Source organism: Archocentrus centrarchus, chromosome 14 (genome assembly GCF_007364275.1).
Source record: "Archocentrus centrarchus isolate MPI-CPG fArcCen1 chromosome 14, fArcCen1, whole genome shotgun sequence".
In the NCBI taxonomy this organism is placed as follows: domain Eukaryota; kingdom Metazoa; phylum Chordata; class Actinopteri; order Cichliformes; family Cichlidae; genus Archocentrus; species Archocentrus centrarchus.
In genome coordinates this window covers 23813933-23829810 of record NC_044359.1, presented here as the reverse complement: position 1 = coordinate 23829810, position 15878 = coordinate 23813933, and the positions used below count along the sequence as shown (strand labels likewise).

General features: G+C 39.5%; 1 protein-coding gene across 1 annotated transcript in view; it reads left to right on the top strand.

Annotated features, from left to right (window-relative positions):
• The window catches only part of mtnr1bb (melatonin receptor 1Bb), a 42667-nt gene that overhangs the window by 23847 nt on the left and 2942 nt on the right, over positions 1-15878 (top strand). The window contains exons 2-3 of the mRNA XM_030746325.1: positions 14539-14657; positions 14769-15113. Of these exons, the coding sequence (XP_030602185.1) occupies positions 14539-14657; positions 14769-15113 (464 nt within the window). The remainder of the gene's footprint in view (positions 1-14538; positions 14658-14768; positions 15114-15878) is intronic.

Sequence of the window (15878 nt, the reverse complement as noted above, 5' to 3'; positions counted from 1 at the left end):
GTGTATCCTATATTTGATACATAACTGTTTTAAAATTTTTGAGACCTCTACATCATCAGTTTGAATTTTTTTCCCGCCAGAAAACAAAAATAAATTGCACAACACATTTTTAAGCAATAAACTGAACAAAACTGCCAGATGTAACAAAAATGATACAAATGAAAACTCATATGAAAATTGACAAAAAGCATTATAATATAACAGAAAGCTATTGAAAACTGCTTATTATCACCATTGTTTGTATTGAAAACATAGAGGCATATAGGGAATAATATATGGCAATATCACCTTACTTTGGACCCCTGACCTCTTCTTCAAGGGTCAAAACTACTTAAAATGAAATACTGCCCAGAGAGTGGGCTGCCTTGGAGGTTTACACTCTCTTTGTGCTCTTTAGTCTAAAAGTGACTAATTAAAGTGCCCAACCTTCTGCATCATGTATATTTTCAAAGCATACAATTTAAATTAAAACCTACAGAGTTGCAGAAAGGTGGAAATTTGAGCTTTTCTATTATTCATATTATTTACCCTGATTTCTAAAAACCTCTGCATTCTGGATTTGAATTTGTAATGTAAGCATTTATTGTTTGTGGCTCTGGTCGTCTTGTGTAAGATTCTGTACTTTTAAGCTGGTGTTCAAACTCCAAATTGTGTTTTTTCTGACGCTTCATGACATTTTTGTGGGACTGTCTGAAAGGTTCTGTTACAAAGCACGTTAACAATAAGTGACACATCACGTGCACTAGGCAGGCGCACTGCACAGTTATTCCAACTTTGCTTCACAGTTCATTTCATGTCATCCATCCTTGACACAACAGCATTTGTTTCATCCCTGACTCAGTAACCTATGACACACACACACACACACACACACACACACACACACACACACACACACACACACACACACACACACACACACACACACACACACGTACACACGTCAGTCCTTTTTTGTGCTGCTTGTAATTTAAAAAAACAAAAAACAAAGTGAGTTATATGGTTCATGTGCTAGAAACCTATTCTGCATCACAGAGTTCGGCGATGACACCGAAAAACATTTTGTATGACAGGCCTTGGGGGTTTGGGATTTCTCAGTGTGAAATAAAACCGCCAGCTCTAAATCCTTTACTCATCCCTTTACCTGACAAGCTTTGTATCACGCCACAACACTGGATCAGAATTCCACAAATGTTGTCCGGATGCTGACTCTCCTGCAGCATGACGATCGCGTTGGCCAAACCTAGACCTTCCCAAAACACGTGCCTGAACACAAATCAGCCCTGTGTTCTGGCAGCGCTAATTATTGCAAAGGCCGACAGTATTTAGAACACTGTCTCTCATTAGTGCAGACAGGGGAGCAATTCAGTGCAGCGATATTGCTGCTGAGATACTTGATTTGATAAATGTAATACAGTGCAGGCCTCAATACTGAGAGGTTTTACGTTGTAATTCGATGCCGTTATGTACGGGTAGCGAGCCATGTTTTTCAGTTATCAAATGATACACAGCCATCTGTCTGTTCACCAAGTACTGTATGATGTTCACTGCATGTAATAGCAATTTATTTTCCTTACTGTGCTAAATCTTATCAGATTTATTTCTTTTATTTCTTTGTAATTTGTATTTACTAATTATGTAAATACAGGCTCCTGTAAGTGCTTGGCATTCCATACAGTTATGCTGTGCACTTCCATACGCTACGGCTATTCATATATTATTCTCTTGCTGACATCTTTCTTTCACTGAGTTGAAATTGCAGTTACTTTTGCTTCCTCACTTTAGCACAGCCAATATGATATAGTATAAAATACTGGGGTAGATATCATACACGTCATACTGTGGAAATTCTTTTGAATGTGGTCACAATAATTGAGCAGCAACTTTAGGCACTTTGAAATAAGCTCTTTGGTCATCTACCTTTTCTATTACCATGGAATAGCTCCATCAATTTTCTGTTGAGTGTGGAGAAAGATCCCAGTTGGTTATAGCCTAATATCAGAGAAGCCCCCCCCCCCCCCCCCCCCCCCACACACACACACACACACACACACACACACACACCCCAGACAGCAGATGACATACTGAATAATTCATTGTATGCATTTTAAAGGCACAATTTTCACATGTCTAAGCAATTTATCCAGGTGTGCTAATACACACCATAAGGTCCACTGGCCCAACATGTAAACTGGTATTCAGATGAATGTGATCAGCAAGATAACCATTTTATCACAGCAGTACATAGTGATGCTCACTTAAGAGGAAGAATGGCTTGGATCAGTTGGTGTCACTTGGGCCATTTGCTAAGTTGTGTGACAGCAGAGAGGCCAGAAGAGTGACCCTCTGCTCTATAAGCTGAATAGAAGCATCGATTGTAGTTTAATATGTAAATTTTCTGTGGACGGGAGCAAACAGATCACACATTTGCATTGTAAAGTATTTGGAAAACATTGCACAAACCTTTTACTGTAAAGCATCTCTTTATTAAAATGTTGCACAATGTTAAACTTAATACATCGCAATTACCAATGCCACTGTTGTTGCTGTTATTCTATAACTGTGAGCAAGCCCTTCTTTTAATGAGCAATTTTGTCAACGTACCTAATCATTGGATTTCACTTGTTTCATTACACTTTCCCCTCTGTGCCTTCTCCCTTTCTTTGTGCCTGACTGAACATGATTTAAGTTGTTGTTCAGTATTATGAAGGTGATTTACTCAGCAGTTATGGTGGTTTGCCTGAAACTAGAGTTGTGCTGTGAGGCAGTTAATTGCTTCTCATTTAATTAGTGTAAAGTATGAGGGTTCGGTTTGGTTTTGCATTCAGCGTGCTTTTTGTTATTCATAAAAAAAATAAAGCGTAAAAAAAAAAAAAGAAAAAGCAATAGCAAAGGGACGTCACATCGTTGCCTTTACCAGGAAGAAAAAACTGTTCATAATGTTTAGATAAACCTTTCTATAGGTGAGCAGCAACCTTCCATAAGCAATCGGAACAACATGAACAAAAATGCTTTAATTTTTGCACTCAGATTTGGCGAGTTTTTTTTTTACTGTTTATATAAGTTATTGAGAATTATTTATGCTCCCACAGTGAAAGCTGTTTATTACTTATTACATCATGTTGCATTAGATATCGCTCAGCTAGTTTTTTAACTCTGTAACACCACAGACACTGCCTGTGGTTACTTAAGGTTAATGTATTTCTTGAGGAGGCTTCGTATTGAGTGTCGCACATTGTTTACTCTGTAAACACTCCGTGGTGGTGCAATTTAAAAGGAGGCGACAAAGGCAAATAGAGAGAGAGACCTGAGGGCGGCAGCTAAAAGCAGAGCTTCTTTGGAAGCCTGGGTTCAAAGCGGCAGCCGACCAGCAGCTGAATCATATGCACCGAAACATTCAGCGGCCGGTTCCTACACACTTTCCACAAGCGAGTGTTTTCGACTTTGCAGCTCTCACAGCAACTTAACACCAGCTTAAGAATATTTGCTGACCTCCGAGGGCTTGAAGTGCAGCAGTAATGTAGCTGAGCTAGAGGTGATTGAGCCCATGTGATGCTTTTTTTGGGGGGGGGGGTCAGAGGTGCAACTGCCTGAAACTGCATTTCAGCTTATTCTTTTAAGACAGAGGTAAACATGTGAACTAAGACTTCATATGACCATTGTTTAAATGGTTACGTTTACCTAACATGCGATCTCTCGTGGTCATGAGAGCTAAATGCAGCTGGGGAGCCTGAGGGCTGCAGCTAAGTAACTCAGTGACTCAGGCTCAACCCTGGCTGGACCAAAAAAATGCCATTATCCAGCAAGGCACTGATTATGCAGATTTGTCATCATGATAACTTTCCAGAGTTGTAAAATCCTGCCTCAGAGAATTTTCAACTTCTGTGCTGCTCTTTGCTGTCTGTAAAGCTTCAAACTCGTGGATCTGCTATTAAAATCAGACTTTCTGGACCGTTTTGTTACCGACACTTGAAACAACAGCCCTCCACCAAAGTAGCCACTTGCATTTTATTACACAGGTAGATGCAGTGTGATGTAGTTGCACAGTAACATCCCCGGGTGAATACACTTTTCATCATGTCCTCTAATGTCAGGAAAGGACATCATCACTGACTGGTGATTTTGTATCTCTAACTCCTTTAGGTTGTGTATAAAAAGCACACCAGTTTTTAAGCTTTAGTCTTTGTGCTTGGTGTTTCTAATCATGCAGCATTAACAGTTCTTTTTTTTTTTTAATTGATCTGCTTCCCATACAATTATGCAAGTCGTTGTTTGATGTGTTTGAGTCCAGTACTAATTTCCAGGTGAATATAGATAGTCAAATCAAGAGGACTTGTCAATTCTTACTGGATAAATTGCTGCACTTTTTTTTAATTAAAATATGACCTCGGGGATGTTTATACCAATTAACTTAACCAGGCTGACTTTTGACAGAAATAACCGGAGGGTCAAATAAGTTTGTGTGTCTCAAGCCAAATGTGAGTAGAAAACTTGGTAAGTCACGGATCAAATAGAAACTGTACTGTAGGCTGTGTTTGTCCTTGCTGCTGCAGTAAGCTTCTGAGAGTTAACTAACTTTAGGTGATGTCTCCTATTCAACTTGAACTTTGAAAGGCAGAGTCAAACTTTACTTCGTCTTTGGTGAATTTATGCAGTATATATAATATTTCAAGAGATTGTTTAAGTTGCACTTTTACAACAATTTTCTTCAAATTGTGGTAGTCAGACTTGCTTTTAATCCATTTCAGATTTGCAACATGGCTCGACACAATCGAGTCTCTCCCTGTGTGTGTGTGTGTGTGTGTGGGTGTGTGTTTCTCTCCAACTCAGAGAAAAACATTCAACCTCTGAAAACAAGGTCTAAAAAGCAGGATTACCAGAGAGCGATGAAAGATGATTAATGGGTCATATCGCTCAAAAGTAACACTCACTGGTTGTGAAACTGGAAGAGAAGCTGAGTGAATTAATAAAATAAAGAACAGACAACGAAGGAGTGGCAAGAAAGGAGCCAGACTGAGATTGATATGTATGACCAGGCGGTAGGCAGAGTACTAGAGTGATTAAGCTTCTGGCACAGAGAACTGCCAGCATGGACCGACATGCACTGGTGATGTATGATGCACTGTATGGTAGTGATGACAAGATTGTTTATTGCTTGCCTACAACGTGCCTACAACATTATGAGAAAACTGGTATTACTCATCTATCTTGTGCAGTGTTTCAGCAATTCCCCCCAGCATATGAAAAGGTGTGTGTCTAATACACTGTAATGCTACTTTAAAACAAACTTGTTACATTACAAAATTGCAAGCAATTTAACAGCTCTTTGCCACTCCTCCTGCAGTTGGTTGCATTGTCCAGACAACTAAATACTGATAACTTCCCGTGGAGTAGCAGCTTTAGTTGAAATAAAATCTAGCTATTGCTGTTGGGAAGCTGGGGCACTGACGTCATTCTCTTGCAAGTGGGCTGTCAGTGTTGTGAAACTGCAATCAGGTAGAAGCTACTTATTCAAATTTGAAGTGCAACTCTTCACTTTCACTGACAGACACTCACTAGCACAGTTTGTATTTTATTGTAATGTTTTTCTATCTTTTGTCTTTTCAGCAATTTACCTAGTGCATAGATCGTTAAGGAGAGAGCTGCTGTTAACAAGTGTGGCTAGTAACTGTACCTGTTGCCATTCCTGTCAGAACAGGACCTGAGTGTTGTTGCTGACTGTCCATCCTCGTATCTTCTAGTAGCTGCCTCCAGCAGGGTACCACGCCATGTCACAAAGCTCACATCATCTCAAACTGGTTTCTTCAACATGATAATGAGTTCTCTGTATTCAAGTGGTCTCCACAGTCACCAGATTTCAATCCAATAGAGCACCTTTGGGATGTGGAAGAACAGGAGATTCACATCGCGGATGTGCAGCCGACAAATCTGCAGCAACTGTGTGATCCTATATCATGTTGATATGGACCAAAATCTCTGAGGAATGTTTCCAGCATCTTGTTGAATCAGTGCCACGAAGAATTACGACAGCTCTGAAGACAAAATATGGTCCAACCCAGCACTAGCACGGGGTAACTAATGAAGGGGCCGGTGAGTGTAGCTCTGGCTCAGAGCAGAAGAAGAATAGAAAACCTTTATTGTCCTTGTAGTAGGCAAAGTACAACAAAATTAGGAGGGCTGCTTCTGGTTGGTGCAATAAAATAGTAAACTGCACAGCAATTTTACACAACTAATTATAAATAATTAGATAAATAAATAGAAAAGCTAATTCCCTGAAAACAGTATTATTCTCTGGTGACCTTTAATTTTCTTTCATGTTTCCCCATCTTCCTAATTTTACTTTTTCTGCTAATAGGTTTATTTACTCATCGCTGCAGACTAAGAGACCATACTTATTCCTCTTGTATAATTTTCACATTGGAGATGTGTATCATATAATATGAAATAACGGGGTGCCTAATTGTCCACAGCCATGCCATGTAGGAATTACATTTATCCGCCTTTGCCCACTTCTCACTTTCAGTATTTTCTCATGAAAATGCAATTTTTATCACGCCTGACCACTTTCGCTTCCACATCACTCACTTCTGGACTCAGTTTCCATTTCTGTCATCTTTCTATTACCATCTATTCCTTGCCCCAATTCCTTCACTAAAAACAAATTTAAATGCAGACAAGGCAAAACAGCATTGCATGTCCTCCCACAGGAAAGATGTGAAAAAAGGCAAATTAGAGGGAAAAAAAGTCATTTCCTCCCAAAAGGCATTTCTTATAGATGTTGAGGGAAAATGCATAAAATGATTTTTGATTCTTTGTTTATTATACTTCTAAGATTTGCACTTTTTTTTTTGTCAAAGAAGATCAGGTTTCTGTCAACAACTCAATAGTTATTCTGATAAAAAAAAGTTCAACAAGTTTATTTGCAAACACAGATGTACTGCAACAGTTCAAACGAGGGTTCCCAGTAGTGAAGTCCAGATTTCTAATCCAGCGGGCAATTTCCAGGGTTCAGTTTCTCCAAGAGTCTCTGCTCCCCAGCACAGTGTCTCACTCTCTCCAAACTTCCACATTACTGTGCAGAGGACAAGAAAAGGTAAGTTACTCACACCAAAAAAACCAAAAAAAAAACCAAGAGACAACAACACGCAACAAAACCAGCGTCACTCACTGTGAGCAGTGCAACAATCCAACAAAGACTGAAGGTATATCACTGCAATGTGAACTCTGCATTTCAGACCGTATATGTGTTTCTTGTGGAAATTTGCAAATTCTAAGGATGGGGTCCTAATCAAACCCAATCTGCAGCTTCCTGTGTAAATAAGGTTGTAGTGTATTGTAGGGCTGCACGATTATGGTCAAAATGATAATCGCAATTATTTTGTCCAATATTGGGATTACCTTCGTCACGATTATTCATTGATTTTAGTGCCAAAAAATGTTTTTCTTGCACTGTTGTGTAAACAGAACACTGTGGTAACATCTTCACATGGAAATAAAATGAACCCTCCTTATTCACTTAAATCCAGTGCATCTCTTAGAAGTAACATGAAAAATATTTACCAAAAACTAACATAAAAGTAAGTCTCTTTATAAATCTTTATAAATTAATCTTTGCAGACAAATAATATAGTCTTTCACTACACTCACTCTAGTTGCATGATGGATGGAACTAAAACTTGTGGCAAGGTACAGAACAGCTGTGCGAGCCCTCTGTTTCCTCTGCACTGTTTTGGATACAGTGCAGGTATTACAAAAATAACAATTGCATGAGGGGATAATACCTCTTTTGTCCGGTAAAATGACCATTTTACTCAGCATGTTTAATGGACACACATCTTTGGCCAAATGGAATGTGATTGTGTTGGTGATTTGAGTATGTCTTTGTGAGCTGAATGCGTTCACAGGCCCTCTTTTATGGACATCTGAGTTGATGTTGCACAGTTCAGGTTGGCAACCATTGCACTGTTTTCCTTGGCCTTCCTACATTCATTATACTGTGCTTTGTGGTGTCTTTTCAGGTAGCTGAATAAGTTAGTTGTGTTGCTTTGCACTGCATACACGGCACTCTGCATATGATTTGTTCTTGTTCTTAACATCACTGTCTAAATCTGAAGGATATCCAAACAATGGATGATGAGCCACTTCTAGGAACATGTTTTTAGCCTTCTGCTGTGTCAGACCTTTGAATTTTGTTGTATATCTGTATTCTAATGTAATTTTTCTTACCCACACTAGTCCAGGAACTTCAAGCTGCCGCGTGCAGGGAACAGCTGTGATTGGTGGGTGCATGATCAGACACTGATGCTTGAAGTGCTTGATTTTCTTTTGCATTGCTTTTCAACTGGTGGAGCATGCATTTTAAATATCACTCAGTCATGCTCATTTAATCATGGAACCCAAAATCGTGATTGAGATTAAAATTTGATTAATTGTGCAACCCGAGTGTAATGTAGCTACATTTTACGTTGCACTAAGCGTAGATCTTCATCTGTGAACAATTGCAAAATGTGATCATCTTCATAATCCATAGCTTGGCAAACAGATGGTTCAAAAATTCTCACAAGTGTCTCAGCATGAATCTGTGTGTACTCACACATATGGGACACTTTGTTTGCTTTGTCAAATGCTTGCTGCTGTCTGATGACAGAATGAAGAAGTCAGCTAATGCTGTCTCTCAAAAACAAATCCAAATTTCTATGTCCATGAGAACGCAGTGCACATGTAGCATGTGGCTGCTTATCTTATTATTTTCTTATTATACGGCCCTAGAGGAGCTACCTACTGTATCTACAACAGGACTGCTCCATTCATGTTTGTTGTTAAGGCGTTTAAGTCAAAAAGACCTCAGTCCTGTTGCATTGTGCATTTGTTAAAATAATGAAACAATAATTTAAAAAACGAGTTATCATATTTCACCATCATATGTCATATTTACCCAATAACTGCAGCATGTCTGAAACATACATTATTGCTCATTCCCTCTCAAATTAAACTATATTCACACACACACACGTGCGCACACACGCACACACACACACGCACGCGCACACACACACACACATATACACTCCTGATCAAAATCTTAAGACCAGTTAAAAAATTGCAAGAATTTGCATTTTGCGGTATTGGATCTTAAGAAGGTTCTAAGTAGAGCTTCACAATGTTAAAAGAAGAAATCGGCACAAGAGACAAAAACTTTTGAGCAGGGAATTTATTGAAAACTGCATTTACACTCAAACATGATTTTTTTCAGCTGATCAAAAGTTTAAGACCATAGGTCAAAAAACCCAAAAACCCCCTCAAAACAGAAATCAAAGTGTCAAAAAAAAGGACTCAGTAATGAGAAGCTCCACCGTTCTCGTTGATCACTTCAAACAATCGTTTAGGCATGCTTGATGCCAGTGTTTCTAGGAGGCTAGTGGGAACATTGCTCCAAGTGTTGAAGATGGCTTCACGAAGGGCATCCACTGTCTGGAACTGATGTCCATTTTTGTAAACTTCCCTTGCCATCCATCCCCAAATGTTCTCAATCGGATTTAGATCAAGGGAACATGCAGGATGGTCCAAAAGAGCGATGTTATTCTCCTGGAAGAAGTCCTTTGTCAGGCGGGCATTGCAAACTGCAGCATTGTCCTGTTGAAAAACCCAGTCATTACCACACAGACGAGGGCCCTCAGTCATGAGGGATGCCTGCTGCAACATCTCCACCTAGCCGGCTGCTGTTTGACGCCCCTGCACAACCTGAAGCACCATTGTTCCATAGAAGGAAAACGCATCCCAAATCATGATGGTACCCCCCCTTTAATTTGGGTAGAGGATCGTCCCGTGTCTTGACGGACAGCCAATCGGATCCTGCGGTTCAGCACTGGTGAAATTTTTTTTGGGTCTACCACTTGATTTTTTTGTTCCATAACCCTCAGGATCATTTAAAAAATGCAAAATGACTGTCTTACTGCGTCCAACCTAAGCAGCGATGGCACGTTGTGAGAGGCCTTGCTTATGCAGCTCAACAATCCTACCACGTTCAAAGTCAGTGAGCTTTTTTGCTTTTGCCATCAGGAGGTCTTGGCAGTGTAATGACTTGACAGAAAATGACCTGGAATCCGAATTTTTGCACAGCTTTTGGCTCTTAAACTTTTGATCAGCTGAAAAAAATCATGTTTGAGTGTAAATGCAGTTTTCAAAAAAATTCCCTGCTCAAAAGTTTTTGTCTCTTGTGCCGATTTCTTCTTTTAGCATTGTGAAGCTTTTTTTTTTTTTGAAGGAAACATGGCTTCACCAGATATGTTATAATTTGAAATTTCAGTACATGCAGCCGAACTGCCACTGTTTGTAATCAAAACTCTTTTCTGTGGTTGATGTGACTCAGTACAACAACAAGAATCTGATAATGAAATTCCTATAATTAGCAGAGAACTTTTTCATTTCTGACTGTGAAGAAAACCTTGGTGTTTGAAGGCAGGTTGATAACTTTTGAAATAACGGGGAGCCAATTTAAAGGAAACTTCAAAAAGACATTTAGCTGCTAAAGTCAGCTTTAGCTCTCTATCTGCTTCATTGTTTAATGGTTCATTCATTTTTCGAAGACACTTACAGACCATTAAATGTTTTACAGTCTATTGCCATAATGACTGTGATTAAAATCATCTGATTTTTCCAGGTACTCTGACTGTTGCTTACATTTTTTTGCAAAGTAGGAGAATTTTATTAAGACTGTACAAAAAAGGAAATTGTCCCAGTCTTAAGTAGTATTTCTTAACAAGACATGTTGTCCATGTATTTGCTCACATTCACTTGTTCCTTCAGTTCATGGACATAGGCTTGGGCTGTTCCTGAGTACCTTTTATGGTTTCACAGGAGAGAGGACCTAAACACAAGACTCATTCTGGTTTAAATGTCAAATAAAAAATGGGTTTTCAAATGGGTTTTAAAAGTGTGAATGTTGCGGAGGTCCTGATGTGAAGAGGCAGTTTGCTCCACAGTTTCAGAGCAGCTTCAGTCATCCCTATGTTTTAATCTGGACCTCAGGACAGCTGGCAGCATTTGCTCAGTAGACCTCAGTGATGTAGTGGGAATTTGCAAAGTTAAGAGATCAGAGATGTATGGAGACCCCAACCCATGCAGTACCTTAAAAACAAACACTAAAATCTTAAAATCAATTCTAAAGCTGACTGGCAGCCAGTGTGAGGAATATGAGGAATGTGGCCTCGCTTACATGTAGCTGAGCTACAGCATTTTGGACCAGCTGCAGTTGACCGAGCAATGATAGACTGACACCTGAATAAAGACTGTTAAGACGGCCAAGTCGAGATGAAATGAAAGGCATTCGTAAACATTTCTGAAGCAGAGAAACCGCTTCACGTTTGCAAGTACCCAAAGCTGAAAGAAGTTAGTTCACCAGCAGCATTTATCTGTCAAAGATCCCTCCCAGGTTCCTTGCAAAGGGTTTTATGTAACTCCTTAAAGAGCTGAGGTTGTGGAGGTCAAGAGTTCCAGACAGTATGATTTCTGGTAAACAGGAAGTTACATCAAAAAGAAGCTCTAAACCTCTTTTTTTTTTTTTGCTTTGTCATGGGGCACATTCGTCTGCTGGTACAGGCCATTGAGGAGAGCCATTTGGGGGTATCGGTCTTCAGCAACCCATCACAGTAAAGCAATTGCAGGACCTAGGATTTACTGGCAGAGTATTGCATAGTAATGAGATGATAAATGGTATTCATTTCACCTGTCAGTGATTTTAATGTTGGAGCTGATCCCTATACATCACTGTGCGCATGTTTATCTCCATGTTTTATGCATCTTTCTGCATTGCTTAATTTAACTATTGATGTGGGAAATGCACGCCTATACAAACACAACTGTCAGTAATGAACATTAATCTATCCACAGATAATTTATGCTTTATCAGAACATTGGAGAACTGTACAAAAGACACACGCACACACACACACACACACACACACACACACACACACACACACACACACACACACACTGGAAGAAATGAACAGTTTTGGATTATGAAGTCTTATCAGCCTTTAATTGAAGATGTCATGCTGCATTTGCCACATAAATCCTGCTGTCCATAGACATTTTTCTTATATTTGTGGTTTGCGACTGATGTATGCTGTCACATACACACAGCACATCTAAGTGTTAATTGTGTTAAATGATTGAAATGATTACAGTGAACAACAGTGCATAACAGTCTATATTTTTGTTATGCCCTCCTTAAACTAAAACAGATGTTTATTTGCAACTAATATTATCATAAGTAATAAAAATCAATTTAAAATCCAAATATAAAAATAACCTCTGATTGGCACACTAGCAAGGGATCTCAGTTCTAAGCCTGATGGCATTTTGTGTAAGAAAACATCCCCTGTATGCTTAGAAAAGTACTGCTCATCATTGACATTTACATTTGAAGCCTATAAGCCATCTGTGACAATCTGGTCTCACGGGGTTTGTTGGGATATAACTGGGATATCAAAGTGATTGCTGTCCATCCATGCTGAATAACTTATTTCTCATTGTCACTCGAGGTGCATAGTGGCAGCACAAGACTGACAGACACACACACACCAAAGCCACATGTACAATAGTTTCAAAAGAAGAAACGTGTTCATGGCTTAGCTATAAATACATTTTTGGTGCGCTATGCATTGTGTACCTTTGACATAGTTTGACAGTTATACAAGACACAGTAAGCGCCCCAATCTCTTTGAGATGTGTCTGTGAACTTGCCATGCAAAGAGGCCTTCATCCTTTGCCATCACCACTGAGGAGGACTAGGAATGATCGGTAGATGTTTCACCTCGTGAGCACAAAAGCTGTCTTTCAAATCACCTCCGTAGGCGTCAGCAGATAAAACACTGAGTGAGCCAGAGATATGAAAACTAGAAGGTAAAAGACAGAATGACCTATTGGTGCTCTGCCCTGTTATATCTGGACATATGTTGGTGTTGTTTTGTTTTTTTTCTTATTTTTTTTTTGGTTGGTTGAAATAAGTCCAACATCTCCAAGTAATGCACCTACTAGTGTTATTGGTCACCACTTTTTAATTCAGCAGCACTGGAAATGGTGATGTCAGGTACATGTGCATGTGATGATTATTTATGGCAAACAGTTATGAAGTTGAGTTAACCTGAAACAGCCCTGCTATTACAGGGAGCTCTCAAAGAATCCAGCAGTGAGGATTCTGTTGAGGAAATTAATCCTGACTTAACATGCATGCATGAACGTGGAGTCTTAGTATATTCAACAATACCAAAAGCTTAGCACACGATTGGAGGTTAGTGTGGTGAAATGAGCTGAATTTCAGATTAGATATGTGCAGGCAGAGCGGTACACGGCCTGACAGTGAGAGCCTGTCAGCCTGAGCTCAGGGCAAACAAAACCCCGAGTTAAAAAGAAAAAAGAAGAAGAAAAATCTCTGCACACATTTGCAAATCGCCACAGGCATTTGCAAATCTACCATGGCACAAGTGTAAAAGTGTAGCAAAAATTATGTGTAAAAAGACCTCCAACTGGAAGGGGGGCCTGTGTTGACATATTCCCAGCTCTGAATAGCAAATCCAATACAGGTTTACAGACACCTTTAAACATATAAAAATCTGATTGTACGCATGGACTAAACTACAGTTTCATATAATATACATGTTTTCAGATAGTTCTGCTAAAATAACACTGCAAACATAGGTACCTGACAATAATGCAACTAAAAGCATGGATGAAAACAGTTGATTCAAATCAACAACGAGGGTCACGCCAAAGCTTTTCTTAAGCTAAGCAAAACAATTTGTCATTTTTATGTGCACCACTGAGATATAGTGACCAAACCATTCTTTGGATTGGGCTGGGGACTAGCTAGATGAAAAAAAAGAGGCTTGCATGCCCCGAGTGCTGTGTTCACGCTCTTGTCCTTCTACTCTGTCAAAACAGTGACTCTGCCATTCCTGATAAAAACTTTGCCTGCAATGAGGCAATCAGCTGTGGGGCAGAGGCTAGGAACCTTTTGTAATCTCGGCCTTCACAGCCAACAACCATGCCACGCTGGACCTGCTGAGATAGGCTCCTAGTTCACTGAAAATTGTATCCCAAGCAGTAGTCAATAAATGCTCAAATTGGACAATCCTCAATTTCCTCAAGACAAAACTTCATTACATAATTTGTTTCAACCAGGGTTCTTATCCAGGGTGCTTATCCGTACTGACTAGTGACAACAATGGAAATGAGGATTTTATAGTTCTCACAATGATTTTGTTCAATTTTCTAGATGTACTGCAGAGTTGTCAGTTAATGACTGAAACTAAAGCCTGAGCTTTAGTTTCTGAGCATTTGCAGGCAAATGCGCAGAAAGAGAAGGTGACAGCTGAATTCATCATGCTCACATTAGAGGGTAAATCTAGTGCTAAGAGAGCAGTAGTTGTGGTGTTTGTGACAATAAGATGAGAGTCAACTCACAATCAGAATGCACATTTCTGTAAATATATAGTATATAATAGAAATAAGATCTTTCCGTGTTTTTCTCTGCAGGTAATGTGTTTGTGGTGAGTCTGGCATTTGCTGACCTTGTGGTAGCCTTCTACCCCTACCCACTGGTCCTCTATGCTCTTTTCCATGATGGATGGGCTCTGGGAAACACACAGTGCATGGTAAGACCACAGAGCTTTCAGCTTGTTTCAGTTTACTACCACTACAGCAGCAATGAGCACACTCCCAACACAGCCTGACAAAAACACTTCACTCTCTTTCTTTCTGTTCAGGTCAGTGGTTTTCTTATGGGGCTCAGTGTCATCGGTTCCATTTTCAACATCACTGGAATTGCAGTGAACAGATACTGCTATATCTGCCACTCATTCTCATACAGTCGGCTGTACAGCTATCGCAACACTTTGATGTTTGTTGCCTTAATTTGGCTGCTCACCGTAGTGGCCATTGTTCCGAATTTCTTCGTTGGTTCCCTGCGTTATGACCCACGGGTCTACTCCTGCACCTTCGCCCAGAATGTCAGCAGTTCCTACACAGTGGCGGTAGTGGTGGTTCACTTTCTGGTTCCCATTGCTGTGGTTACCTTTTGTTATTTGCGCATTTGGGTACTTGTTATTCAGGTGAGTCTCCAGGCTCTCTACATGTACATTTACAGTCTCAAAAACGACATTAATGAGCAGACTTTTAGAATAGCACAGTACCACCAACCGGTAAAAATGATACCTGCTTTAAATAATACAGAAACTCCAAGGGTTCATCCAGATTGGACCCTGAAATTTTGGCCCTTAATAATTGACACATTACCTGTTCGGTGCACCTTTTGAATTTATTTAATGCATTGAAAATCATCACCCTATTTTTCAAACCCTTCTTGACATTTAACATTGAATTAATTTGTAGAGCGAGTTAAAAAAAAAAACTGTTAAAGCTGCAAAAATTTGACCAAGTTAGTACCTATGATTTGTGTGTTTATGTGTGGGTTTGTGAATGTACAGTTTTTGAAAATACTGGACCACAATTTTTGCCTCTGTACACCACTGCAGTGGACTTTCAGCTTTAAGTTAAATGGTTTATCAAAGGATTAACTGCATTAACTGTTTATGAATTACAGCCATTTTTATAGAGCCGACATTTTCAGAGGCTCGAAGTTGACTGATAACTAGTTTTATGGCCACGAGAGGCCAGTCTTGTTATTTCATGGCAAACTATGTGCAAAAAAAAGATGTGGAGTTGATTCCAGTATTGGAAGACATCATTATTCTGAAAAACCAAAATCAAACAATTAGAGAATACCAAAATCTTTAGAAGTGACCAAATCAGGTGCACAAATTCTTTACATGGTTAAGAAAAAAACTTCACAATATCAAGAACTGGCAAGAAAGAGG